Source organism: Aotus nancymaae, unplaced genomic scaffold, assembly GCF_030222135.1.
Source record: "Aotus nancymaae isolate 86718 unplaced genomic scaffold, 86718_ANA_hifiasm-v0.15.2.pri h1tg000018l, whole genome shotgun sequence".
NCBI lineage: Eukaryota > Metazoa > Chordata > Mammalia > Primates > Aotidae > Aotus > Aotus nancymaae.
Window position 1 is genome coordinate 24,561,073 of NW_026988430.1, and position 26,547 is coordinate 24,587,619.

General features: G+C 39.5%; 1 protein-coding gene and 2 pseudogenes across 3 annotated transcripts in view; 1 reads left to right on the forward strand and 2 right to left on the reverse strand.

Moving 5' to 3' along the window:
• The window catches only part of DDX52 (DExD-box helicase 52), a 29,378-nt gene extending 19,743 nt beyond the window's left edge, over window positions 1-9,635 (reverse strand). For 2 of the 3 annotated variants that reach the window (XM_012445526.3, XM_012445528.2), the window contains exons 1-3: window positions 9,519-9,635; window positions 8,300-8,498; window positions 984-1,114 (exon numbers count right to left, since the gene is read on the reverse strand). In XM_012445526.3, the coding sequence (XP_012300949.1) occupies window positions 984-1,114; window positions 8,300-8,498; window positions 9,519-9,605 (417 nt within the window). In that variant the 5' untranslated portion in view covers window positions 9,606-9,635. Of the gene's footprint in view, window positions 1-983; window positions 1,115-8,299; window positions 8,499-9,403; window positions 9,469-9,518 lie in introns of those variants that run through there. The other variant, XM_064378457.1, reaches the window with a different exon arrangement.
• On the reverse strand, window positions 4,961-5,077 carry LOC135275806 (5S ribosomal RNA; annotated as a pseudogene).
• Window positions 9,636-16,717: 7,082 nt separating the features above from the next.
• LOC110569074 (small ribosomal subunit protein eS26-like) lies at window positions 16,718-17,491 on the forward strand (annotated as a pseudogene).
• Window positions 17,492-26,547: the final 9,056 nt, after the last annotated feature.

The following is a 26,547-nucleotide window of genomic DNA, read 5'->3' on the forward strand; positions in this document are numbered from 1 at the left end:
AAAAGTGAAGTAAAGAGGCCACCATGGATGAGGCCACCATGGATATGGCCAAATAATTATCTTCTCAGATGTTATAAAGCAACATTAACAGTTTCTGGGATAACCTTTAGCAGCATATTAAACTTTTTGGTTAAATCCAAGCCCCAAAATATCACAGATGTTAGGTACAATTCATGCCCTTTCATATAAAATATTCATAAAATATCTATGCTTTATTCATCTTAATGTGTTATTGTCATAGTCATAACTTCTAACCTTAAATAAACTTCTAGAAAACAGGCATCGAATCCATCTACTATTTTAATATGGTGGTTAGCATAAAGTATCAATGCTTTTTGATGATTTACCCCAAAACTCTACTTTCCAAAAGTGGAGTCTAGTAGTGTTGATCTGGTTTGTTTCCCCATTTTCTGGTCCAGAGACAGTCAAATTCTGGTTTCTGGGTTACTGCAGCATTACCATAATAATTCCTGAAGTGACCTGAAAATACTTCTCCATCAGGAACATAGTATGTGTACAGCAGACACAAAAAAGGTGTATTTGTCATTTCTTCCATATCCTACTCCCCATATTCCCAAGTCATAAAATACCTTTCTTAAGAATTCTAACCCTCTAATCTGTGTCAGAGGAAATCCTTCCAAACCAGTGAGCTCAACACAGAGAAGAAAGGAAGCCACATTTTGTTTATTGAAAAAGGCTATGACATTTAAAAAATTTAATTCTAAACATACTATCAATCTTGAAACTTGAGCAGGTCAAGAATTTTATATATTATCTTTAATTTTAAACTTTAAAATTTTCAGCTACAGCACAAATGCCTACTATGCTTTACATTTTCATTAAAGTAAAATCTGAATGAATGTAACTAACCTTCTATCCTAACGAAACTATATTCACATTACCAACAGAATAACCCAAGTCCAGTGAATAAGTCACTAGGTCAGAAAATATACATACTTTTGGTGCCAAAACATTTTTCTAACCTTTTCCTTTCTGAGATGCTCCAACTTTCCTGAAGTTAGTTTATTTTCTCTTTGAACTTTTTTGTCTTCAATCTTTGCTTCTACAGATGATATCCACTGTATAGTAGCAACTTCGTCTTGAGAAGTACTTTCTAAAATATATTTTTAAAAAGTAAAACATTTTCAGTTTAGGCAAAATAGTGAGGGCCCATCTCTTCAAAAAAAATTTTTTTTAATTAGCCAGGAGTGAGTGGTAGTGCATGCCTGCAGACCCAGCTTCTCAGGAGGCTGAGCGGGGAGGATCATTTGAGCCTTGGAGGTTGAGGCTGCAGAGAGCTGTGATCACACCACTGCATTCCAGCTTGTGCGACAGCAGGCTACACCTTCACACTAAAGAAAGAAAAAATACAACTGATACAGCTAGATAAGAGAAAGTAATAGGATGTATAAAAATGGAAATGAAGAGGTAAGTTCTGTGTCGGTATGATAAGAGCTCTGAAGCTCATTATCTTCCCTTTGTTGGCTGTTTCAGAAGTGTACTGAGTATACTTGAAAACAACAGAGGATTAATTGAAAAGCCACCAATAAGAAATTTCAATAAGGCACCCAGGTTCTCTATATGTAAATAATCAACAATTAAAAAATAAATACGATGAAAGATCTCACTTAAAATAGCAATAAACGGCCAGATGTGGTGGCTCATGCCTGTAATCCCAGCACTTTGGGAGGCCGAGGCAGGGTCAGAAGTTTGAGACCAGCCTGGCCAACATGGTGAAACCCTGTCTCTACAAAAATATAAAAATTAGCTGGGCATGATGGCAGGTAATCCTGTAATCCCAGTTACTTGAGAGGCTGAGGCAAGAGAATCACTTGAAGCTGGGAGGTGGAGGTTGCAGTGAGCCAAGATTATGCCACTGCACACCAGCCTGGACGACAGAGCATGACTCTGTCTCAAAAAAATAAAAATAAATAAAACTAAAATAGCAATGAACATAATACAATACTTTGAGCTACTCAGTATTATAAAGATAGCAATTCTTTCTAAATCTATGAAGAACACTAACCAATTACAAGTAGTGACAGGATTGTTTTGGGGACAGGACCAGATGACTTAACAGTTTGTATGGGAGAATAAATATGTAAGAATAACCTAGGCCAGGCGCAGCGGCTCACGCCTGTAATCCTAGCTCTTTGGGAGGCCGAGGTGGGTGGATCACCTGAGGTCAGGAGTTTAAGACGAGCCTGGCCATCATGGTGAAACCCCAGCTTAAAACAAAACAAAACAAAACAAAACAAAAGAATAGCCTAAAAAAATCAAGATTAATAAGCAAAGACTAGTTCTACCAAATTGCTTAATTTCTTTCAACTTCAGTGAGGTACAAATACATACAATCATCTGCATATATTTAAAGTATCTAATTTGATGAGTTTTGACATATCTACACACCCAAAAAAACCATCACCACATTTAAGGTTATTTCTATCACTTCTCCCAATTTCCTCATGATCCCTTATAATTCACCACTCCATGCATAGGCAACCACCAATCTAATTTCTGTCACTATAGACTAGTTTACCTTTTCTGGAATTTTATATAAATGGAATCATGTCATATGTACTAATTTTTGTCTGGCTTCTTTAACTCAAGATAGTTATTCTGAAATTCATCTATGTTGCAGCATGTATCAACAACTTACCATTTTATTACTAGGTAGTATTTCATTGTATGGATGTACAGTTTATCATTGACCTACTGAAGGACATTTGGGCCATTTCCAGCTTTTGGCTATAAGTAATGTTGCTATGAACATTTGTGTACAAGTCTTTCTGAAGATGTGTATTTTCCTGTCTCTTAGGTAAATACTGACAAGTGCAATAGCTGGGTAATATGTTAGATATATGTTTAACTTAAAAAAAAAAAAAAACTCGAACTATTTTCCAAAGTGGTTGTACCATTTTACCATCAATACTGTGAGAGCTTGTTTCTGTATATCCTTGCCCAAACTTGGTATGGTCATTCTTTTTGTTTTTAGCCATTCTAATGGGTATGTAGTAGTAATACATTGTGGTTTTAATTTGCCTCATGGCTACTGATGTTGAATATATTATGTGCTTATCACCACGTGTATATTTTCTTTAGTGAGTAGATACAAGTCCTTTTGTTTAATAGACATTTTGCAAATAGTTCCCATCTGTTGCTTGCCTTTTAATTTTCTTAATGTTATCTTTTGAAGAATGAAAATTTTTAGTTTGATAAGTCCAATATATCAATTATTTAAAAAAATTTTTGTTGTTGTTATTCTAAGGAAACTTTATGTATCTCAAGGTCCCAAAGATTTTTTCTTATATTTTCTTCTAGAACTTTCACAGTTTTAGATTTTAAACTTCAGTCTGAGTCATTTGAAGTTAATTTTTGCTTACAATGTAAAGATAGGTTTGATGTTCACTTTTTTCCACATGGATTCAGCACCGTTTGTCGAAAAGACTTTCCTTTCCCCACTGAATTACATTATTACCTCTGTTGAGAACTAACTGACCATATATACATGGGTCTGTGGACTAGCTATTCTGTTTCACTAATCCATACATAAAGGGGTCTTCAAAAAGTTCATGGAAAATCCATTATTATGAAAAAACTATGCAAAAACTTCAAAATTTTTTGCACCAAAATAAACTCCTACCAACTTGTTATAATATGGCTGAACTGGATCTAGTCTGAGACACTAAGAAGGAAAAGACAGCAGTTTGAAAAAAGCAACATGAACTCTGCTTACAACTGAAGCAAGAACAAACATCAAATTTACGGTGAAGCTTGGATAGTGAAATCACTGATGCTTTATGAAAAGTTTATGGGGACAATGTCCCAGAGAGATCAGCTGTTTACAAATGGAAAACCTGTTTTAAGAAGGAACAAGATAATATTGAAGATGAAGTCTGTAGCAGCAGACCACCCATATCAATTTATAAGGAAAAAAACTGTTCATGTCCTAATTCAAGAGGACTGCTGATTAACAGCAGAAACAATAGCCAACACCACAGACACCTGAACTGGTTTGGCTTACACCATATACGTATTTTTGTTCTGTCACCCAGGCTAGAGTACATAGGCATGATCACAGCTCACTGTAACCTCAAACTCCTGGGCTAAAGCAATCCCCCGCCTCAGCCTCCCAGGTAGCTGGGACTACAGGCATGTAACATGCAGCTAAGTTTTCTTTTCTTTTTTTCAGAGTCTCACTGTGTCACCCAGGCTGGAGGGGGGCAGTGGCGTGATCTCAGCTCACTGCAACCTCTGCCTCCCAGGTTGAAGTGATTCTCCTGCCTCGGCCTCCCAAGTAGCTGAGATTATAGGCACCAGCCATCACGTCCAGCTAATTTTTTTTTTTTTTTTTAAGTAGAGACAGGATTTTACCATGTTGGCCAGTCTGGTCTTGAACTCCCAGCCTCAAACAATGCTTCCAACTCAGCCTCCCAAAGTACTGGGATTACAGGCATAAGCCACTGCTCCTGGCCCTATTTTTTGTATAGTCTTGCTGTGTTGCCCAAGCTGGTCTCAAACTCCTGGCCTCAAGTGACCCTTTGACTTCATCCTCCCAAAGTGCTGGGATTCCAGGTGAGCCACTGCACCTGGACTACCTACCAATTCTTTGTTTGTTTGCTAGTCTGTTTTGTTTTCGAGACAGAGTTTTGCTCTTGTTGCCCAGGCTGGAGTGCAATGGCGCAATCTCAGCTCACTGCAACCTCTGCCTCCCAGGTTCAAGCGATTCTCCTGCCTCAGCCTCCCAAGTAGCTGAGATTACAGGTGCCTGCCACCAAGCCGAGCTAATTTTGTATTTTTAGTAGAGAAGGGGATTCACCATGTTGGCCAGGCTGGTTTTGAACTCCTAACCTCAGGTGATCCACCAGCATCGGCCTCCCAAAGTGCAGGGATTATAGCCATGAGCCACCATGCCCGGCCCTCTATTCACCCTATCAATTATTATTATTATTATTTTTAAAGCCTACAGCACCCAGTATTCCCAGGCGGTCTCCCATCCAAGTACTAACCAGGCCTGACCCTGCTTAGCTTGAGATCAGATGAGATAGGGTACATTCAGGGTGGTATGGCCATAGACCACCCCACCAATTCTTAATGAAAAATTAGTTGAGCAAATTTTCCATTTGATGGGTGCCAAAACCACTGCTCCCAAATCAGCTGCAGACAAGAGCAGAGATTTCAACAGACATTTTAAACAAGTGGGATCAAGGTCCTAAAGCATTTCTTTGAAGAACTGTAACAGAAGATGAAACATGGTTTTACCAGTTTAATCATGAAGACAAAGCACAATTAAACCAATGGCTACCAAGAGGTGGAAGTGGCCCAGTCAAAGCAAAAGTGGACCACTCAAGAGCAAAGGCAATGACAACAGGTTTTTTGGATGCTCAAGGCATTTTACTTGTTGACTTTCTGGAAGGCCAGAAAATAGTATCTGCTTATTATGAGAACGAAAAAAGTTAGCCAAAGCTTTAGCAGAAATTTCTACAAAAAAAGTCTGCTGGAATTCTAATTGAGATTGCAATGATTCCGTAGATCACTGTGGGAACAAAACATTGAGTTGCCCAAAATACTGGTATGCCTCACCACTCTACTGGATTTTATAATATATAAGGTCATAGAAATTAAAATAAGCTAGTATTGGTGTACACTTCAGAAACAGAATAGAAGAGGTCCAGAGACAGACTTGAATATATACGGAAATTAAGTTTACAATTAAGGTTGTATTAAAATCCAATGGAGAAAACATGGATTATCAACATATGGTAGTAAAACAATTCATCAACATGAGACAAAATGCCAACGTATGGTATTAAGACAATTATGGTATTAAGACAATTATTCAGACATCTGAAAAAAATTTTTAGTTTCCTATTCACTCCAAATAAAATCCCACAGGGTCAAAGAGAAACCACAAATAAGAAAACATGGAAGTTATTTATTTATTTATTTCGAGACAGGGTCTTGCTCTGTCACCTGCCTAAAATGCAGTGGCGCAATCTTGGTTCACTGCAACCTCTGCCTCCTGTGTTCAAGTGATTCTCCTGCCTCAGCCTTCCGAGTAGCTGAGATTACAGGCGCCTGCCACCACGTCCAGCTCATTTTTTTGTGGTTTTAGTAGAGATGGGGTTTCACCATGTTGGCAAGGCTGGTTTCAAACTCCTGACCTCAGGCGATCTGCCCACCTCAGCCTCCCCAAAGTGTTGGGATTACAGGCGTGAGCCACTGCACCCAGCCTAGAATTTTTTTTTTTTTTTTGAGATGGAGTTTTGCTCTTGTTGCCCAGACTGGAGTGCAATGGCATGATCTCGGCTCACTGCAACCTCTGCCCCCCGGGTTCAAGTGATTCTCCTGCCTCAGCCTTTCAAGTAGCTGAGATTACAGGCGGCTGCCACCATGTTGGCCAGGCTGGTTTCAAACTCCTGACCTCACGTGAACCGCTCACCTCACCTCCCAAAGTGTTGGGATTATAGGCGTGAGCCACTGAACCCAGCCTAGAATTTTTAAAAAACAAACATAATGCACAGAAGGCCAAAAAGTAAATAAATAAATAATGACATATGACAATCTGGAAACATATTTGTAAACATAATATGCTAGACATGGAGCTAATTTCCTCAATATACGGGGTTTAATAAATTAAGAAGAAACAGATGAACAATGTAGTACAATAAGGGTACAATGTACATGAAGAGACAAATTTACAAGAAGAGAAATTTCTCATACCTTGCTGGAAAGCATCACAAAGTAGAATAACTTCTTTTAAAAAAATTTGTTCCCTTCATGAGACAATTGATACTAATAGACCCAAATCATTACTAATTCACAAGCTCTTCAATTTTCTAGTTAAAAATAGATACATGACTACACATTTATCATAGATCTATGACCTAAATACATCTCTTGCCACAATGGTTAAAGTACATACATGTATATTTCTGGTGGCCCAACATTTGAATCTTTTTCCTAAGTTTGTGGCATGTTTTTTATTAATCTTGGTAAAAGGTTTTATCAAACTTCTTTGCAGCCAGGGAAGGAGAATGACTTTTACTACAGCATTGTTAACAGCGAAAGCATACAAACAATGCACTAAATCCATCACATAGTAACGTGTCAAATCAACCATGGACCATCCCTACAATGCATGATGGGCTACTATGCTGTGTTGCAATGAACAAGGCAAAGTACTTTCTACAGATGCAGTGTTTCTGGTGGATAAATCTATTGGTTAACTCTGCAATTCCACTTCTAAGAATTTATGGGACAGATACACATGCAAAGATAAGTAGAATGACACTGAAAAACTACAATAAAAATGTGAAAACAAACTATAAATATCCATTGTACAGAAACTTGCTCAATCAATTTTGCAATACACAATGGGATATATGTGTTAAAATGAAGAAGGCAATGTACTTCCTACTGATTTCAAACAACCTCCAAGATACATTGTTTTTAAAAAAGGGAAAGGTAGTAGGAGAGGTTCCCAACAGTGCATATACAGTAATCCTGTTTATAAAGTATATAAAATACTATAGAGAGTTCTTGTTTTTTTTTTTTTTTTCAATGAAGCATAAATACATGGGAATAGAGTTTCCCCAGAAAAATACAAAATAAATTAACAGTGGTTGCCTCCGGAGAAAACAAGGAACTGGACATAAACAGTAGGAATGAAATTTACTTTTCATCATTGTATAACCCAAGTGTTTACCAAAAAAAAGGTAAATGGCTAGGAAAGTTAATATTATATATATATTTTTTAAAAAGACAAATAACCCTAAAGTACAGTACAAGACAAAAAAAACCACACACACACACACAAAAACTCTGTGGAAAATGGACAAAGAGTAAGAACAAACAATTCACAAAAGGTGAAATGTTAATGTCCCGTAAAACATACAAAAATATGCTTGACCTCACCAGTTACCAGGAAAATATAAATACAAAATAGTTTCATTCATTAGCTTGGCAAAAATATTAACACCAGCACTGACAAGAACATAGGAAGTCATTTTGTAGTAGTTTTCAAAGAAAGTGTACATATCCTTTCACCATATAATGCTACTTTTGGGATGCTATTCTGCAGAAATAACAGTACCTGTACCGAAGGATTTATGTATAAATATCTTTACTTACAATTATTTTTACTGTAACAGTATTTCTAATGGCAAATACCTGGAAACAACCTGAGTGCCATTAACTGACAAATGACCTTATTATCTTACTTGTAACCATAAGCCTGTATTATTTTTATAATTGAAAAAAATTAAAGAGAAAAAAGTAACAGAAATCAAACACTAACCTGAAGTCATCATCTTCCTTTTTTTCTTGCTTTGCTCCCTCTTCCTTTCAGTTAGGCTCTCTTTTTTTACCTCTTCACTTTGGGGCTTCTGATGTGCTTGTGATGCTCCACACACACCTGGGACACACTTTTTGTTTCCAAAAAAGTCCAGTCCCTGCAGCACCTCCGAAGAGTCCAAGTCGTATTTCCTTTTTCCTATCTAAAACCAAAAAAATTTAAAATGAAACCTACTGACAGAATACCATTGCTTTCATTCAAGCAAGACTGGCAGTAAAGTCATGAGTCCAGTGACTCCCAATCTTTTCTACCCTTTTACCAAGTATTTGTCTGGGCAAATGGAACCTGAAGAGACCGTCTCTGACCTCATAATAGTAACAAATTAACATTAGCAGTGAACACATATATACTTACTAAATGTCAAGGAGATTTCTAAGCATATTTATACATATTAAATTGCTTCATATTTACAACTTCATAAGGTAAACAGCAGTATTACAGATGAGAAAACCAAGGCATTCTAAGTAACTTGAGGAAGTTCTCAAAATTAGTAACTGGCAGACTTAGCATTTAGACCCAGATAATCTGGCTCCAGAGTACATACTCGCCAGTTAAAGAAAGAAGAAACACATGTCACACACACATACGCAAGTCCCTAGCCCAAACAGCAAAGTGGACATTCAAGATTTTCCCCAACTGGGCCCCAATTGACTTCCCCTGATTCATCACTCACTACTTCTCTAGGTAAGATTCCCCCATTTCTAAATCGCTCTTCTCATTCGTTACTTAAGCCGTGGGGCTGAAGCAATAAAAAGAACCATGCCCAGTACAACTATAAGCAGCCAAACCAAACTTGGGGAGACTACAGGGAGAGAATCTGTTTATCCATCTTCGGTTGTTTCTATTTTCGAAACTCCTTTCCTCCAGGTTCGGAGAAAAAGTTCCTTTTGAAAGGAGGATTCCCACTTTGCTTTGAATAAGAGGGAGGAAAGAGAGTTTCCGTGCCAGGCCCAACTAAGTCTACAACAGGATAGTTAAAGAGTTTATTCAGAAGGCTTGAACGGACTAGGTGTGCAGGTAAGCTCAACACAAAAGGAAGGAAAATACCCCAAGGATGGTGAGAGCCAGGCCACGGGTGTCCATGTGCGCCGGCCTCCCCCAGCAGCGGATTCGTTCCCGGATTCCTGCTCCTTCTCCGGCCTCGGTCCCTTGGGTACAGTACCTGGAATCGGGCTGCGTCTGCCGAAAAGCGTCTCACGTCGAATTTGGCCCCCGCGCCGAGCCGGCGAAAGAGATCGTGGGCATCCATCTTTACCCAGAAAGCTCCGCGGTTCTACGGCGCCTGCGCAGACTACTTCCTGTGCCCCAGGCAGCATCGGAAGAGGGCGCGAGCGTCAGTGGTTCCTGGAGGCGGAGCCTGGCTGGATGAGAGACTAGGCCGTTTAATTATCATGTACTCCGTCATTATTTATCCTTTTTTTTTTTTTTTTGAAACCAGGTCTCGCTCTGTCGCCCAGGCTGGAGCGCAGTGGCGCAATCGCAGCCTCGAACTCCCGGGCTCAAGTGATCCTCCCACCTCGATCTCCCAAACTGCTGGGTCCATAGGCGTGTGTAAATTCTTTGAAAAAATATTTATTAGTATCCTCTTATGTTGGGCACTGTTCTAGACTTTGAGGGACACTTGAGTAAACAACGTCTTAAGATTCCTCTTCTCACGAAGCTTACATTTTAGTAGGGACAACAGATATTGTTAACAAATAAGCACAATTTCTGTAAAGTAAGAAGTGCTATGAAACAAAAAGGTGTAATTGATAGAGAAAATGATGAGGGAACTGAATTAGCGAAATTCACTCTGTTGAAGTGATAACTTGAGCTAAGTGGAAGCAACCTTTCCACGATCTGGAAATAGCATTCCAGATAGGGGAAACGTGACTGAAGAAGGGAAAACATTTGGAACTTGAGAGAATAGAAAGAATGCCAGTGTGACTGGAGCCAAGTTGCAGTGTGATAGAATAGTACGCATAAGGTTGGAAGGACAAACAGAAGCCAGATCTCACAGAATCTTGTAACAAGGTCACGGTAAGGAATTTGGACTTCCACCTTGGGAAACTATTTGAAAATTTCTATGGAGAGAGGAACATGATTTAGTTTATCACATTTAATTTTTCATATTTATTGCATTTGTACAAAATTATTTACTGCTTCTCCCTCTTCTGGAATGTAAGTCCCTGAGCACAGGGATATACTTTGCTTTGCTGTTGTATCCCCAGTTCCTGTTCACTTGCAATAAATGTTTGGTGAATGAATGAGTGGATGTTTCATAAAGGATTACACTGGCTATTAGGAGAATGGACCATAGAAAAGCTACGAGTGGAAACAGATCAGTCAAAGTAGAATGATGAGCATGGCTTGTCTAGGTTGGCATCTGTGCTGAGAGAGATAAATGGATAGATTTGGGATGTATTTTGGAGGTAGAGCTAAATAAATATTCCTGACAGATTTTATGCAGAGGTGAGAGAAAGGGAGGAATCAAAGATCACTCTTAGTTTTTTGGCTGGGTAGATGGCGTGCCATTTACTGAGCTAAGAAAGCCTAAGAAAGAAGGGCTATTGGTACAAGTGAGTCATGGAGAGTGGAATCAATTGTTATGTTTTAGACAGGTTAAGATATCTAGTTGACTTTAATTGGAGACATCCAAATAGGTAGTTGGTTCTGAATCTGAAGCTCAGGAACAAAAATTAGGGCTAGAGAAATTAATTTGGAAGTCATCAACATATTAATGGTAAAAGCAGTCATACCATGTAAGCATTTAACTATAAAAATTCAGTATGTATTTGACCAAAGAGAATGAGATATACTTGAAATTGTATGGGTGAGTTCTTTACAATCAAGGAAAGCAAGTGTGAGGTGAGCATGAGATGGGGGATGTGAATCTGCTGTTTCTCAGATGGATTCAGTCCCTTACTCCCTATTATAGTCGGGGGTGGTGGCCTTGCTGTCCCAAGTGTGTCTACTCTTTAGGAATTCCCCAAGTTCTTCATCTGTTGCTCAATAAAAATAATTTATCTTCAGCTGGGTACAGTGGCTCATACCTATAATCCCAGCACTTTGGGAGGCCAAGGTGGGCAGAATACTTCAGCTCAGAAGTTTGAAGCCAGCCTGGGCAACATGGCAGAGCTCCATCTCTACCAAAAATTAAAACATTAGCCAGGCATTGTGGTACATGCCTCTAGTCCCAGCCACTTGGGAGGCTTAAGCAGGAAGACTGCTTGAGCTCGGGAGGTTGAGGCTGCAGTGACTTGTAATAGTGCCACTGCACTCCTGCCTGGGTGACAGAGTGAGACCCTGTCTCAAAAATAAATAAATAAATAAAATTAATCTATCTCAACATACGAGGAAAAACTTAATTGTTGGGGCTTATTAGTGTGCTGTTCTTCAGTTTGGCACATAAATATGGCCACAGCCATATGTAAAATTAACATGTATAAAATGACAACTACCATGCTTTATGGATGACTTAAGGAATTTTTTAAAAATTCAACTTTTTGAGATTTTTTTCTTTATAATCTGATGTAAAATCTAATCCCTTTGTAAGTGGTAACAAACCCATCTCCAAAAGCATGAGCATGAATGTGATCCCTTAGAAAAAATGTGTGAATAGAGAAGAGAAGGGGACCCAGGACAGACCCTGTGGTACTCTAATACTTGGAGATCAGGTAGAGGAGGAGACACCTGTAAAACGAGAGTTTGAGTAGAAGCAAGTGAAGTAGCAAGCAACCAGTGAGGTGGGAAGACCAGGAATGTGGTGTCACCAAAGCCAGAAGGAAGTTTCAAGAAGAAGGTAGTGATCAGCTATTTCAAAGGCTGTTGAGAAGCTGAAGACAGAAAAGATCACTGCACTTGGCAACGTGGAGGTCCCTTGGGCCCCTGATAATGTCAATTTCAGGGACATTGGTGAACAGAGATGATTGGTGAAGGTGGTGAAATAGAGGTGGATGAAACCAACTCTTCCAAGATTTAGTTGAGCAGGGTAGCAAAGAAGTTGAGTGGTAGCTATAGCCAGATGTGGATTCAAAGGAGGGTTTTGCTTTTGGTTTTTGATGTTTTTAAATACTGGTGCTGGGAGATGTTTGTAAATTATATGGGATGACCCAGTGGAAAGGTATAAATTGTTGATGCAACAGAGAAGGGAGATTATGGAATGGGGGTGGGATGGAATTTTATCAGGGTGTGTTGGAGGGCTGAGGAGAGAAGTGATAGGAAATGATATTCTCTAACAGTGGGAAAATGAACTTACTGAACAAGAGCAATAATACTTCTGGGCAATGAATGCCCATTTGAGGTTCAGGGCAATTAATTTAAAAGGAGACAAATTAGCATGATTCAGCCACTTAAATAAGGGTGTGAAGTGTGTAGTGCTGGATTTGGCCAGGGTTAGAGTTTTCCCAGGTTGGTATCATGGAAGGTTATGTCAGAGTTCTTCCTTCCCAACTCCAACAAAAAAAAGTGACTCGGATTGATAGTTCAATAGAAGTTTAGCCACCTAAAACTCAAGAAGGAAGAGGAAGCAACTAGGAATAGTACTCCATGTTACACTAACAACCCAACTTGCTGCTTTCCTTTCAGAGGAAACAGGAATTATATTGAATGTTGAATATGTACTATATTCTTTACCTTCATGAGCATGGATTTGGAGTTAAATAGGGCTGAGTTTAAATTCTCCCAGCTCTTCCACCTATTAGCTGTGATTTGTGATTTGCTCACATTAATCTTTCTGGTACTAATTTCTTTATTTGTAAAATGAGGATCATGATAGCTACTTTGGAATTGTTCTGAAGTTAAGTTAGGCTCATAGGCAGTGGTATATAGTGGAAGGAGTGTGGATTTGGGGCATCAGAAAGGCTTATGTTTGAGTCCAATTGTGTCATTTAGTAATTTGATAATCTTGAATGAGTTATTTCACTGGTCTGTGCCTCAGTTTCCTTGTTGGTAAAATTATAACAAATTTTAGGGATTATAGGATTATAATATCTACCTTGAGGTTAGGAGTAGCATAATTTTTCATCACACAGGGCTCAAAATGGTTGAGATGGGTCAGGATACTAGATACGTATAAAATCCTAATATGTATATGGATACTGGATATTGTATAAGGCGTTTGGAACAAAATCTCAGATGTAGTAGGTTCTTAATAGTAGTTTTTTCCATCTTTCAGTTCTTCCTCCTAGAGAAATAGGTCTTGACCCTCACCATACATTAGAATCTTCTGAAGAACTTAAAAAATAAGAGACCAAGTGCAGTGGCTCACACCTATAATCCCAGCATTTTGGGAGGCTGAGGCAGGAGGATCGTGTCAGGCCAGGAATTTAAGACTAGCCTGGGCAACATAGGGAGACCCCATCTCTACAAAATATTTTTTAAGAACTAGCCAAGTGTGGTGGTGCACCTGTAGTCCCAGCTACTAGGGAGGCAGAGCTGGGAGGATCACTTAGCCTGGGAGGTCAAGGCTGCAGTGAGCCATTATCACACCACTACACTCCAGCCTGGGCAATAGAGCAAGACCTTGCCTCAAAACAAATAACAAAAGAAAACTGAGTCCCACTCACAGAAATTGTGTTTTAATTGTTCTATACTGGTTCCCTAGCCTGTATTTTTTTTTGAGATGGAGTCTCACTCTGTCACCCGGGCTGGAGTGCAGTGGCGCGATCTCTGCTCACTGCAACCTCCGCCTCCTGAGTTCAAGCGATTCTCCTGCCTCAGCCTCCTGAGTAGCTGGGACTAAATGCCCATGCCACCACAACCAGCTAATTTTTTTGTATTTTTAGTAGAGATGGGATCTCACCGTGTTAGCTAGGATAGTCTCCATCTCCTGACCTTGGGTTCTGCCTGCCCCAGCCTCCCAAATATGCTTGGCCTATCCTGTAATTTTTGAAAGCTTCTCAAGTGATTCTAATTATAGTCAATGTTAAGAATCCACCTGCTGGAATTATATTTCTGAAGCCCAAATGTGACCATGTTGCTTCTCTGCTTAAAAACCTCTCATGGGACTGGGTGCAGTGGCTCACACCTGTAATCCCAGCACTTCGGGAGGCTGAGGTGGGCAGATCACGAGGTCAGGAGTTCAAGACCAGACTGGCCAACATGGTGAAATCTCTTCTCTACTAAAAAATACAAAAATTAGCTGGGCATGGTGGCTTGTGCCTGTAATCCCAGCTACTTGGGAGGCTGAGGTAGGAGAAATGCTTGAACTGGGACCCTGGAGGCGGAGGTTGCAGTGAGCCCAGATTGTGCTACTGCACTCCAGCCTGGGCTACAGAATGAAACTCCATCTCAAAAAAAAAAACAAAAACCCACTCGTGATTCCCCATTGTCTACTGAATGTAGTCTGAACTATAACTTGTATGTCAGGCCCTAAGCAGTGGTTCTCAACGTTTTATCCCACTTTAGCATTCTCAGGAAATACGACTCCCTCCCATAAACAGCTTCAGCTTGTGTTCAACTCAGTCCCATCACTTAACCATCTGTGTGGCCTTGGGTAGTTTACTCATCCTCTCTAAGCTTTAGTTTTCTCATCTCATTTCAGCTTTGCTTCTAACTCAGAACCTTTGTACTTATTTTTCTTTCTTCTTGGAATGTCCTCTCTTCCATAAGGAGTTCTGGAGAACTCCTTACATTCTTCAAAACTCAGTTGACATGTCCTCTCCTGTGTGAAACTTACCCTGAATGTCCTCTCCTTGACATAGTCCATCTTTCTTTGAGTTCTCATGTCACTTTGTAAAGTACCTCTATTTTAACTCTTTTCCTATTGCATTGAAATAATGTTTCCATGTATGTCCACAGAGTTTGAGATTTTTGAGGGCTGTTCTTGCATCTCATTTATCTTCATATATATATATATATATATATATATATATTTTTTTTTTTTTTGCTTTCCATGGAGTCTGTTTCATAGTAAGCAGTCAGTAAGTCTAGTCTAATTAATGAAGTGAAATGAAATAGACAAAGATCCCTGAAACTGCCAACCTTAATGAATTTTGGAATGGACCTTATGTCTTTTGCTTGGTGCTTTGTGATAAATTTTAGCTGAATGGATGAAAGAAGACAGAGGAACTGTCATACTTAGACCATTTCATACCCTCACAGTGACCAGCTGACTCATTAAAGGACCATTTCCTCCTGGGGAAAAAACAAAACAAAACCATTTAGAAGCACTGTCAACATAAGCGGTGAGGAAACTGAATCATGGTTTTGTATAACTGGAATTTCTCTAAAAACCAGTATGGTCTGACTGGTAGACACACATGGTTTCTCAGCTGTAACAAGTGAGAACACGAAGTCTGCATAACACTGCAGTGGGAGCCAGCTGGGATAACTTGTTGTGAACAGAGTGATCACTCTATGCCCTAAGAGTATGTTTTTGAAAACTTTTTCTCCTCCACTCCTTGCTTAGTGTTCAATAAACTTGGTGGTGGTTGTTTTTACAGTGTTTCTGGAATGGACTAAGGCTTAGGGATCCAAAAATGAACTAGACACAGTCCTTGGTCTCAAGTAGCTTTGAGTTTGCTAGGGACAGAGAACTGTTTTCAAACAGAGCTAGGAAATTCTCTAGGCACGGCAATATAAGTTATAGGAAGTGAGGGAGTAAGTTGCTCTAGGGTGGCAGGGTGGAGTGGGCTTTGTGGAAAGTTAGAAAAGACTTTGTAGAGAAGATAAAGCTGGCATAGCCTTCACAAATAAAGTGTTGACCAGTTAGACAAGACAGGTAAAGGTATTTAAGTAGAGAGAAGAGCAGTGACAAATGTAAGGAGGCATGAAACAGCCTGTTGTGTTTGGGGAACTACTAGTGGCTCAACAAAGCTGGAAGTGGATGCTGCAGCAAGAAACGGGGCTGGACAGGTAGGTAGGGACTAGCCTGCGAAGGGCCTGTTCTATACACTGACTTTGAACTTGATCTTGTAGGCACTGAGAGCCATTAAAGGATGTTAAGCCAGTTATATAAACAGTTTTTTTTAATATAAACAGTTTTTAATTTAATATTTATTTATTTAGAGACAGGGTCTCATCATGTCATCCAGGCTAGAACGCAGTGGTACAATCATAGCCCAGTGCAGCCTTGCCCTCCCCAGGCTCAGGTGACCCTCCTACCTCAGCCTCCCTAGTAGCTGGGGCTACAGGCATGTGCCACCATGCCCAGCTAATTTTTATATTTCTGTAGAGGTTTCGCCAAGTTGCCTAGGCTGGTCTTGAACTCCTGGGCTCAAGCAGTCCTCCTGCCTTGGATGACAGGCATGAGCCACTATGCCTGGCAGTTTTAATTTTAAAACATCGCTTTAGTAGCAACACGGAAGAGAGGCGAGTCTGGAGTCAGGTAGACCAGGACAATATTGAATTAGTAGTTAGTGAGGGAAGAAGGCAGTGACTATGGGAAAGGAGAAAGGAGCAAATCTAAAGGACATTAAGGAGGTAAAGTGATTGGATGTGAGAGGACAGCAGGAGAGGGAGAAACCTAAAATAATTCCCAGGCCTCAAACTTAGGTGACTGAGTAGGGGTGAGCCTTTTCACGGACAGGGGGAATACTGAAGGGCTAGGTTTGTGTGAGGACTATATATTAATAGTAAGTTTAATTCAGAATACATTGAGTTTGAGATTTTTGTGGGACACCTGAATGAAATTCCTAATGGTTGTTTGGAAGTAGGAATTATTATTTCTTTGCAAAGGGAGCTAGGCACTTCTGAACTGCAACTTCAGGATCTTAATTTAAAAGTGAGTTGTCCTCTCTTCAGTCCATGCCTCCAAGACGACAAAAGAAAGAAGGAACAACGGTCGTGCCACAAAGGGCTGTGGCCGTGTGCGGCCGATTTGCCGCATGAACTGTGCCCGATGCATGCCCAAGGACAAGGCCATTAAGAAATTCGTCATTCAAAACATAGTGGAGGCCACAGCAGTCAGGGATATTTCTGGTGTGCGTCTTCGATGCCTATGTGCTTCCCAAGCTCTATGTGAAGCTACATTACTGTGTGAGTTGTGCAATTCCCAGCAAAGTAGGCAGAAATTGGTCTCGTGAAGCCCGCAAGGACCAAACACCCCCACCCCAATTTAGACCTGCAGGTGCTGCCCAACGACCCCCACCAAAGTCTATATACGGAGCTGAGTCCTTAAAGACTGAAGATGGACTGTTCCCTGAAGAAAAATAAAATGGAAATTGTACTTAAAAAGTGAGTTGAGGAGAGGGTGATTGGGTATGGATAACAAACCCAGAAGCCGTTCCCACAGTGAGACATAAACCTTGCTTTCTCTGCGGCTGAGTTTTCAATTTCAAATTCTCAAGATTTACCAATAGTCTAGTACTTTAGAAATCCAAGTCATGTACTCAAGAAATCCAAATTCTTACATTTTTTGTACTTTTTTGCCACCAATAGTCAATAGAGGGTACTCTTTAGGCTACAATGCAATGTAAGTGCACTACTCAAATATTCTTTTAATCAGGACAGAATTGAAGTAAATAGTGCCAGGACCAATGCTGACCTCACGGTGGCACTCCAGTCTTGGAATAAAGGGCTCTCTGGAATCATCTTAACCTCCAAATGGACAGTTCACACTGAAGTGAAGAGTTGGCATGAACTCTGGGTCCATAGACCCTACCGTTTAATTTCCTAAAGAGAATTTACCGAGGAATTTGCTTTTCTGTTTTAAAATCAGCTCTGGCCTAAGGCTGGATCAATAGAATAAGTGTATAGTATGGCAGAATGTCTCTATCTATAAAAAATTTCATCAGGGTTCAAAACTAACCAAAATAATATCACCATTATTGTTTATTAGTAGCTACCATTTATTGAGTGCCTGCTGTGTGCCACATTGGGTTCAGGATACTTTTCAGATTATGTGAGCTCATTGAACTCACAACAGCTCTATGAGGTTGATATTATAGTGTTCTTATTTTTCTGAGGAAGAAACTAGGGCTCAGAGACATTAAGTAGCTTGCCTCTCACATCATATAGGTAGTAAGAGGCCATACTGGGTTTTGGACCCAATCTGTATGATTTCTAAGCTTGAGTTCTTTAAAGAAGGCTGCATTGCCTCATATTATTGATGCCAAGATACAAGCAGCAGTTAATGAAACTTGGTTTTCTTCAGGTATAGGCTATTTGGCATGAGGTGGCTTAAATAATACCATATTTAAGGAAATCTAATGAGGGCCCCTATTGTGAATTTGTGGCCTCTTCATGAAACTCTTTGCCACATTTGAGAAACAGGATATTTACATAATCACCAAGTATGTCCCATAAGGTATTTATTAATTACAAAGAGAAAAATAGAAAACTTACAGTGGAGCAACCTGGAAGATGCCTTGTGAATCAAATGGTCACAGTATAAATGGCAACACAAAAGTGGTAAAATATCAGTACGTGCACCATGGTGATATTCTTTTGCTTTTATTGCGGAAGAGACAAAGGGACAAGGGAGGATTTGCTGACATTATTGGTCAGGAGTGGAGTAGAGGATGAATTCCTATCTTTGATCTCTATCTGTGAAAGCCCAGATCTCACAAAGATTTCCAAATGAAACATTTACCTTTCTAAGGCGTTGAGAATTATTTGTGAATCCTAGACTCTATACAAGGAAAGGCTCCAAGAAAGACACAAATAATAAAATTCTAGAATAATGTTATAGTACTGATTGCAGACTAAGGGGAGTGGGATTTGGTTGTCCTACTAATAAAATGCTTAATCAAGAGTATATGATTTATAAATCATATTTGTAAAGCATTTTTTAAAATGCCTTACAGACTTCAAAGTCCTAAAGCTTCTCTGCATCTCTAGGGGTTAATATCAGCATTTTGTATATTCTCAGCTTGAGATAATTACCAGTCTGCCTATTTTTTTAGGGAACTGTCTTTTGGTGAGAAGGAGAAGATGTCTGCAGAAGCTTTTTGTTCAACATGTCAGTATTTGCATGATTTACAGTGTAATTAACCAGGCCCTGTAGCACTGGCAGACCTGCTCCCTTCACTATTCATCATGTTTCCAGCAACTTCAGATCATCAACTCTGCTGGGAGGAAATATGTCCTTCTTAGAGATGTAAAAATATATCCACAGTCATTCCCACAGGCAGAATGTGATCCATCCTTATGTATTTATTGTTTCTCATATCTAAGGGATCTTCCCTCCATTATTTTTGTACAGCATTACTCTTGGAACTAAACTAATTAAATAAATACAAGGCCAGGCGTGGTAGCTCATAGTTACCAAGAGCACTTTGAGAGGCCGAGGCAGGCGGATCACTTTGAGCTTAGGAGTTTGAGACGAGCTGGGCAACATGGCGAAACCCTGTCTCTACTAAAAATACTATTTTTAAAAAATACTTTAAGTTCTGGGGTACGTGTGTAGAAAGTGCAGGTTTGGTACATAGGTATACATGTGCCATGGTGGTTTGCTGCATTCATCAACCCATCTAAATTAGGTATTTCTCCTAATGCTATCCCTCCCCTAGCTCCCCACCCCCTGACAGGTCCCAGTGTGTGATGTTCCCCTTCCTGTGACCATGTGTTCTCATTGTTCAACCCCTACTTATGAGTGAGAACATGTAGTGTTTGGTTTTCTGTTCTTGTGTTAGTTTGCTTAGAATGATGATTTCCAGCTTTGTCCCTGCAAAGGACATGAACTCATCCTTTTTTATGGCTGCATAGTATTCCATGGTATATATATGCCACATATTCTTTATCCAGTGTATCACTGATGGGCATTTGGGTTGGTTCTAGGTCTTTGCTATTGTGAACAGTGCCACAATAAATATACATGTGCATGTGTCTTTATAGTAGAATGATTTATAATCCTTTGGGTATATACCCAGTAATGGGATTGCTGGGTCAAATGGCATTTCTAGCTCTAGATCCGTGAGGAGTCACCACAGTGTCTTCCACAATGGTTGAACTAATTTACACTCCCACCAATGGTGTAAAATCATTTCTATTTCTCCACATCCTCTCCAGCATCTGTTTTTTCCTGACTTTTTAATGATCGCCATTCTAACTGGTGTGAGATGGTATCGCCTTGTGGTTTTGATTTGCATTTCTCTAATGACTAGTGATAATGAGCTTTAAAAATACAAAAATTAGCCAGGTGTGGTGATGCGTGCCTGTATTCCTAGCTACTCGGGAGGCTGAGGCAGAAGAATCGCTTGACCCCAGGAGGTGGAGGTTGCAGTGAGCCAAGATTGCACCAGTGCACTCCAGCCTGGATGACAGAACAACACTCTGTCTCAAAAATAAAAAATAAATACAAAATCTAATACTACTTAGGAATAATTTTGTTATTCAATTTCTTATAATCACCAGCACATATTTGTTAAGGTATAATTGTGCTGGGTAAAAGACAAAGTCTGTTGACTTGAAATCTAAAACAAAACACCTATATAGACAAATAATATTATTGCAAAACGACTTTAAGTCTCTGTATTAAAAGATTACAGGTATCCAAAAAACTTCAAATGTGTTTACTTTTGGCCCAGTAAGCATTCTAAGTATTTACTCTGAATATACACCTATGGCAATATGAAAATACATATGCACAAGTTTATGTATTGCAGCATTGTTTGTATTTGGAAAATAATTGAAACAATCTAAATTCCCATATGGTTCTCTAGCAAGCAGGCTCAGGAAAAAAAAAGTCTCCTATGGAGAAGAGTGGTTGAATAAACTACAGTACAAACACATAAGAGAGTACTATACATCTTTAAAAAAGAATGAGGGGCCAGGTGCAGTGGCTCACACTTGTAATCCCAGCACTTTGGCAGGCCAAGGCAGGTGGATCACCTGAGTTCAGGAATTCAAGACCAGTCTGGCCAACATGATGAAAACCCATCTCTACTAAAAATACAAAAATTAGCTGGGCATGGTGGTACATGCCTGTAATCCCAGCTACTTGGGAGTCTGAAGCAAGAGAATTGCTTGAACCCGGGAGGCAAAGGTTGCAGTGAGCTGAGATTGTGCCAGTGCACTCTTGACAGAGCAAGAGAATAAAGAAGATGTCTGTGAACCAATATAGAATGATTTCTAGGTTATATTATTTAGTGAAAGAGGTAGAGTACAAAACAGTGTAGTTGCTACTTTTTGTGTAAAAAAAAAAAAAGAGGAGTGAGAAAACATACATGTGTCTGCTTTTTTGACCAAAAAAGAAAACCGGGAAGGATAAACCGGAAAGTAATGAGATTAGCTACTATAGGAAGTGGGTGGAGATGAGGAAGAAAGGGTGAGGAGGCTGGGGACTGAGTGGAGGGGATGAGGACTGACATTTTTCTCGACTATTTCTTTTTGTACGGTTCTATTTTTTGGAACTATGTTAATATTTATATACTAAAACACACATAAAATGCATACACACAAATGGGGCGGGGGGAGAAATACTAAAATGGAATGCAAACAAATCAACCTAACAGTTTCAAGTGAATAATATAATCACCGGGAAGACCAGGTATATTAGTGGGGGCATTAACCCCATCCAAGCAACTTCAGAATACAATTGCTTTTCTGGTATATACTCTCAGACGAAAGACTAAATGAACTGCAAATGAATATTACATTTTAGTTACTTTTTTTTGCAGTAGAGGATGCCTTTTGGTAGCAATTCTAAAACTACTTCTGTGTATTCTGGAATTGGGTAAATAAGTAAATATATTATAGATAATGAAATTCATTTTCTTCACAGAGAGAAGAGAGTTACAAATTAGAACAGGACAAAAGTAGAACGAATCCTAGAGTTTTGGGTTAGACTTGGAATCACAGTGTAAAACTCCTGTTTTTTAAGAAAAGTATTGAGTATGTTTTGGCCGGGTGTGGTGGCTCACACCTGTAATCCCAGCACTGAGAGGCCGAGGCGGGCAGATCACGAGGTCAAGAGATCAGGACCATCCTGGCCAACGTGGTGAAACCCCGTCTCTACTAAAAACACAAAAAATTAGCTGGACGTGGTGGCGTGTGCCTGTAGTCCCAGCTACTCAGGAGGCTGAGGCAGGAGAATTGTTTGAACCTGGGAGGTGGAGGTTGCAGTGAGCTGAGATCGTGCCACTGCACTCCAGCCTGGCGCCTAGCAACAGAGAGAGACTCTGTCTCAAAAAAAAAAAAAAAAAAAGATATCAACCTGTTACAGAAGAATTTTGAAGGTATTTTTTAAACTCTGTAATGTAACAGAAATTCTGGGTTTCTAGTTATTAAAAAAAAATAAAATGAAAATTTTAATCCCAGAAGGCCTAAAAATTTAAGAAATTAAAAAATAATGAAATAGAGTAATTTCTGTTCCCTTCCCAGATAGTAAATTTAAATAAAAACTTCTGATTATGATGGCCATTATAAAGTTTTAATGTTACTGATACAAATGTACTCCAAAACGCTTTTATCCATCACATAGAAATGAGTGAAAGATCATTGAAGAGAACTGTCCTAGGTAATGAGGTGGTAAGACTACAAGGTGCCTAGTATTATTCTGAATACTTTTGTAAATTAACTCATTTACTCTCACTGCAACCCTATGTTGTAATATTATTATTAGACTCATTTTATACTTGAAAAAACCAGGGTTCCCAAACTTTCTTGATAACTGTGCTCTTAGACTCTCAGTAATTTTTTCACAACTCAGGCTCAAAGAAATACCTAATAATTCCATTTGTTAAGTTAAGCCCAAATATCTTAACATATATTTGTGATTTTACAGCTTAGTAGCCATTTGAAAAAATAATACATGTAAAAGTTTTTTTATTTCTTTGAGACAGAGTCTCACTCTGTTGCTCAGGCTGGAGTGCAGTGATGTAATCACGGCTCACTGCAACCTCTGCCTCCTGGATTCAAGCAATTCTCATGCTTCAGCCTCCCAAGTAGCTGGGATTACAGGTGTGCACCAATATACCCAGGTAGTTTTTGAATATTTAGTAGAGACGGGGTTTCGCTATGTTGGCCAGACTGATCTCAAACTCCTAGTCTCAAGTGATGTTCCTGCCTCAGCCTCCCAAAGAGCTGGGATTAAAGGCATGAGCCACCACCCTGGGCCACACATATAAATTTAAAGAAAAGAATTGTATTTCATTTAAAAATAACTACACTTACTTGCTAATGGGAGTTGCAAAAAAAAAAAAAAATTACCTAGACACTAAGAGCACAGTTATCAATAAAGTTTGGGAAACTTGGTTTTTTCAACTATAAAATGAGTCTAATAATAGCATCTACAATATAGGCTGGGTGCGGTGGCTTACGCCTGTAATCTCAACACTTTGGGAGGTTGAGGCAGGCAGATCACTTGAGGTCAGAAGTTTGAGAGAAGCCTGGCCAACATGGTGAAACCCCATCTCTACTAAAAATACAAAAATTAGCCAGGCGTGGTGGTGGGTATCTGTAATCCCATCTACTCGGGAGGCTGAGGCAGGAGTATTGCTTGAACCCAGGAGGCAGAGGTTGCAGTGAGCTGAGATGGTGCCACTGCACTCCAGCCTGGGTGTCAGAGTGAGTGAGACTCCTTCTCAAAAAAAAAAAAAAGAAAGTCTCTATAACATAGGGTTGCAGTACAAGCTTATTGGATGCTGCACATCTTCTCAAACCTTGGGCTCAGATTGGACACTGACACACTCATTTCCTGATTCACATTGATATTCACATAGTACTTGCTTTTCATCCCAGCAACCACAGAAAACTCAGCTTTGCAATGATCTGATGTTACCAAAAGGATACTGTTTGAATGTTGAAACCACGACTATCTCATACTAATAGTTCGTGTGATTTTCAACAGATATTGAGTATCATTGTGTTGTCCTTGAACATTTGAAATATTCTGTGTTGCCCTATGGACTTGCTACTGTTCCATGCTGGAGTTCCTTGGGGCACAGTTTGAGAACTGTGGTTCTACCACAGCACTGTTTTTTCAGTTTCAGGGACAAAATTCTTGGGGAGGTCAGATGTGGTGGTTCACCCCTGTAATCCTAGAACTTTGGGAGGTCGAGGCAGGAGGATTGCTTGAGCCCAGGAGTTCAAGACCAGACTGGGCAACATATGAAGACCTTGTCTCTACAGAAAATTAAAAAATTAGCTGGGCATAGTAGTATGTGCCCATACTCCCAGCTACGCAGGAGATTGAGGTAGGAAGATCGTTTGAGCCGGGGAGTTTGAGGCTACTGTGAGCTATGATTGTGCCACTGCACTCCAGCCTGGATGACGGAGAAAAAAAAATCTAGGGGAGTAATATAAATCAGATTGTGATTTCTAATATTAATAACTAGTGTGAATATTAACAAATTGTATAAAGAGTTAATATCTTAAAAATCTTGCTCTTCATTTAAGTTAATGTCTTTTTGTTTTATCTAATTGCTTTGGGATAGGCTTTTATTTTACAAACAACTAAACAGAAACAGACTCATCTGAAATGAACAACAAATTGTTTTTGTTTTTGTTTTTTTGAGACAGAGTCTCACTCTGTCGCCCAGGTTGGAGTGCAGTGGCACCATGTCAGCTCACTGCAAACTCCTTCTCCCAGGTTCAAGCAGTTCTTCTACCTCAGCCTCCTGAGTAGCTGGGAATACATGTGCCTACCACCACACCTGGCTAATTTTTATATTTTTAGGAGAGACGGGGTTTCACCATGTTGGCCAGTCTGGTCTCAAGTTCCTGACCTCAGGTGATCTACCTGCCTTGGACCCTGAAAGTGCTGGGATCACAGGCGTGAGACACTGCGCCCGGCCTAAATTATTAACATCATATAACTGCTTGCATTCAAGGAGTGGGAAGCAAGGATAATACATAATAAATGTTTCGGCTGATAATATATGTAATAAAAATATTTTATACCACCAAGTACATAGGGTGAACTCAAGGAACTTTGTAAGTTTAGTTGAACCTCTCTTTATTTATTTATTTTATTTTTTTCCATACATATTATGCTTATGTAGAACCTCTCTTTTAAGCAGATTTATTACTTGAAATTGTGAATGTTCTAAACTAGTATACAAGGGGCTTCATTATTTTTACAAAAGAATATTATGTGAGATCCTTTGATACTTTATTTATTTATTTTTTTTGAGACGGAGTTTCGCTCTTGTTACCCAGGCTGGAGTGCAATGGCGCAATCTCAGCTCACCGCAACCTCCACCTCCTGGGTTCAAGCAATTCTCCTGCCTCAGCCTCCCAAGTAGCTGGGACTACAGGCGTGCGCCACCATGCCCAGCTAATTTTTTTATTTTTTAGTAGAGACGGGGTTTCACCTTGTTGACCAGGATGGTCTCGATCTCTTGACCTCGTGATCCACCCGCCTTGGCCTCCCAAAGTGCTGGGATTATAGGCGTGAGCCACCGTGCCCGGCTCTTTGATACTTTAAAAAAAATTTTTTTTAATCTTAAAATAGAGATGGGGTCTCACTATGTTGCCCAGGCTGATCTCGAACTCGCGAGCTCAAGCAATCCTCCTGCCTCAGCCTTCCACAGTGCTGAGATTACAGGCATGAGCCACTGCGCCTAGCTGCTTTGATACATTTAAAGTATGATGTGGTTCACTGAAATTGAGATGTGTTCTCTACTTTTAAAAAATTACTGAAATTGAGATATATGCCCAACTTTTTAAAAAATAGGTTTTATTTATTTTTTAGATCCATGGTTTTGCTATGTTTCCCAGGCTGGGCTGAAACTCCTGGGCTTAAGTAATCCTCCTGCCTCAACCTCCCTAGTAGCTGGGATTGTAGGTCTGTGCCACCATGACCAGCTGCCCAACTTTTAAAAATGCACATTATTTTATAAAATACCTCACTGTGTTCTGTTGCATTTTGAGTTTTCTGTCTTTTAGGAGTATGGCAAGCAAAACATTCTTCTAAATGTATATAAAGGGAAAATGAGGCACAGAGAAAAGCAGTGAGTTTATTTAGCATCACATAGTAGGAAATTAAAAGGCACCAGCTACTCATCTTTATTATAAAATATCATGCAATTAGTATCTAACACCATTAGTTTCACAATAAAGTGATGCTGTATAAAATCAATAAATAAAAGTACCTATTTCTATATAATCTTGTAGTAGAGTTAACATATGTGATTTTTTTTGCCTAGGAATTTTCTGAGTTCTAATGATTGTAGTGACAGTCAAGATTATGACAGCATATATCGTATCCCATGAGTGATGCGATTCAAATAAGCTTAATGACAGACAGAGGAAATGCTTGCTTTTGTTTCACTCCTATAGTCCGGATAAGAGGTCTAGTTTGATTAGGGTAACACCAGCTTGTATTA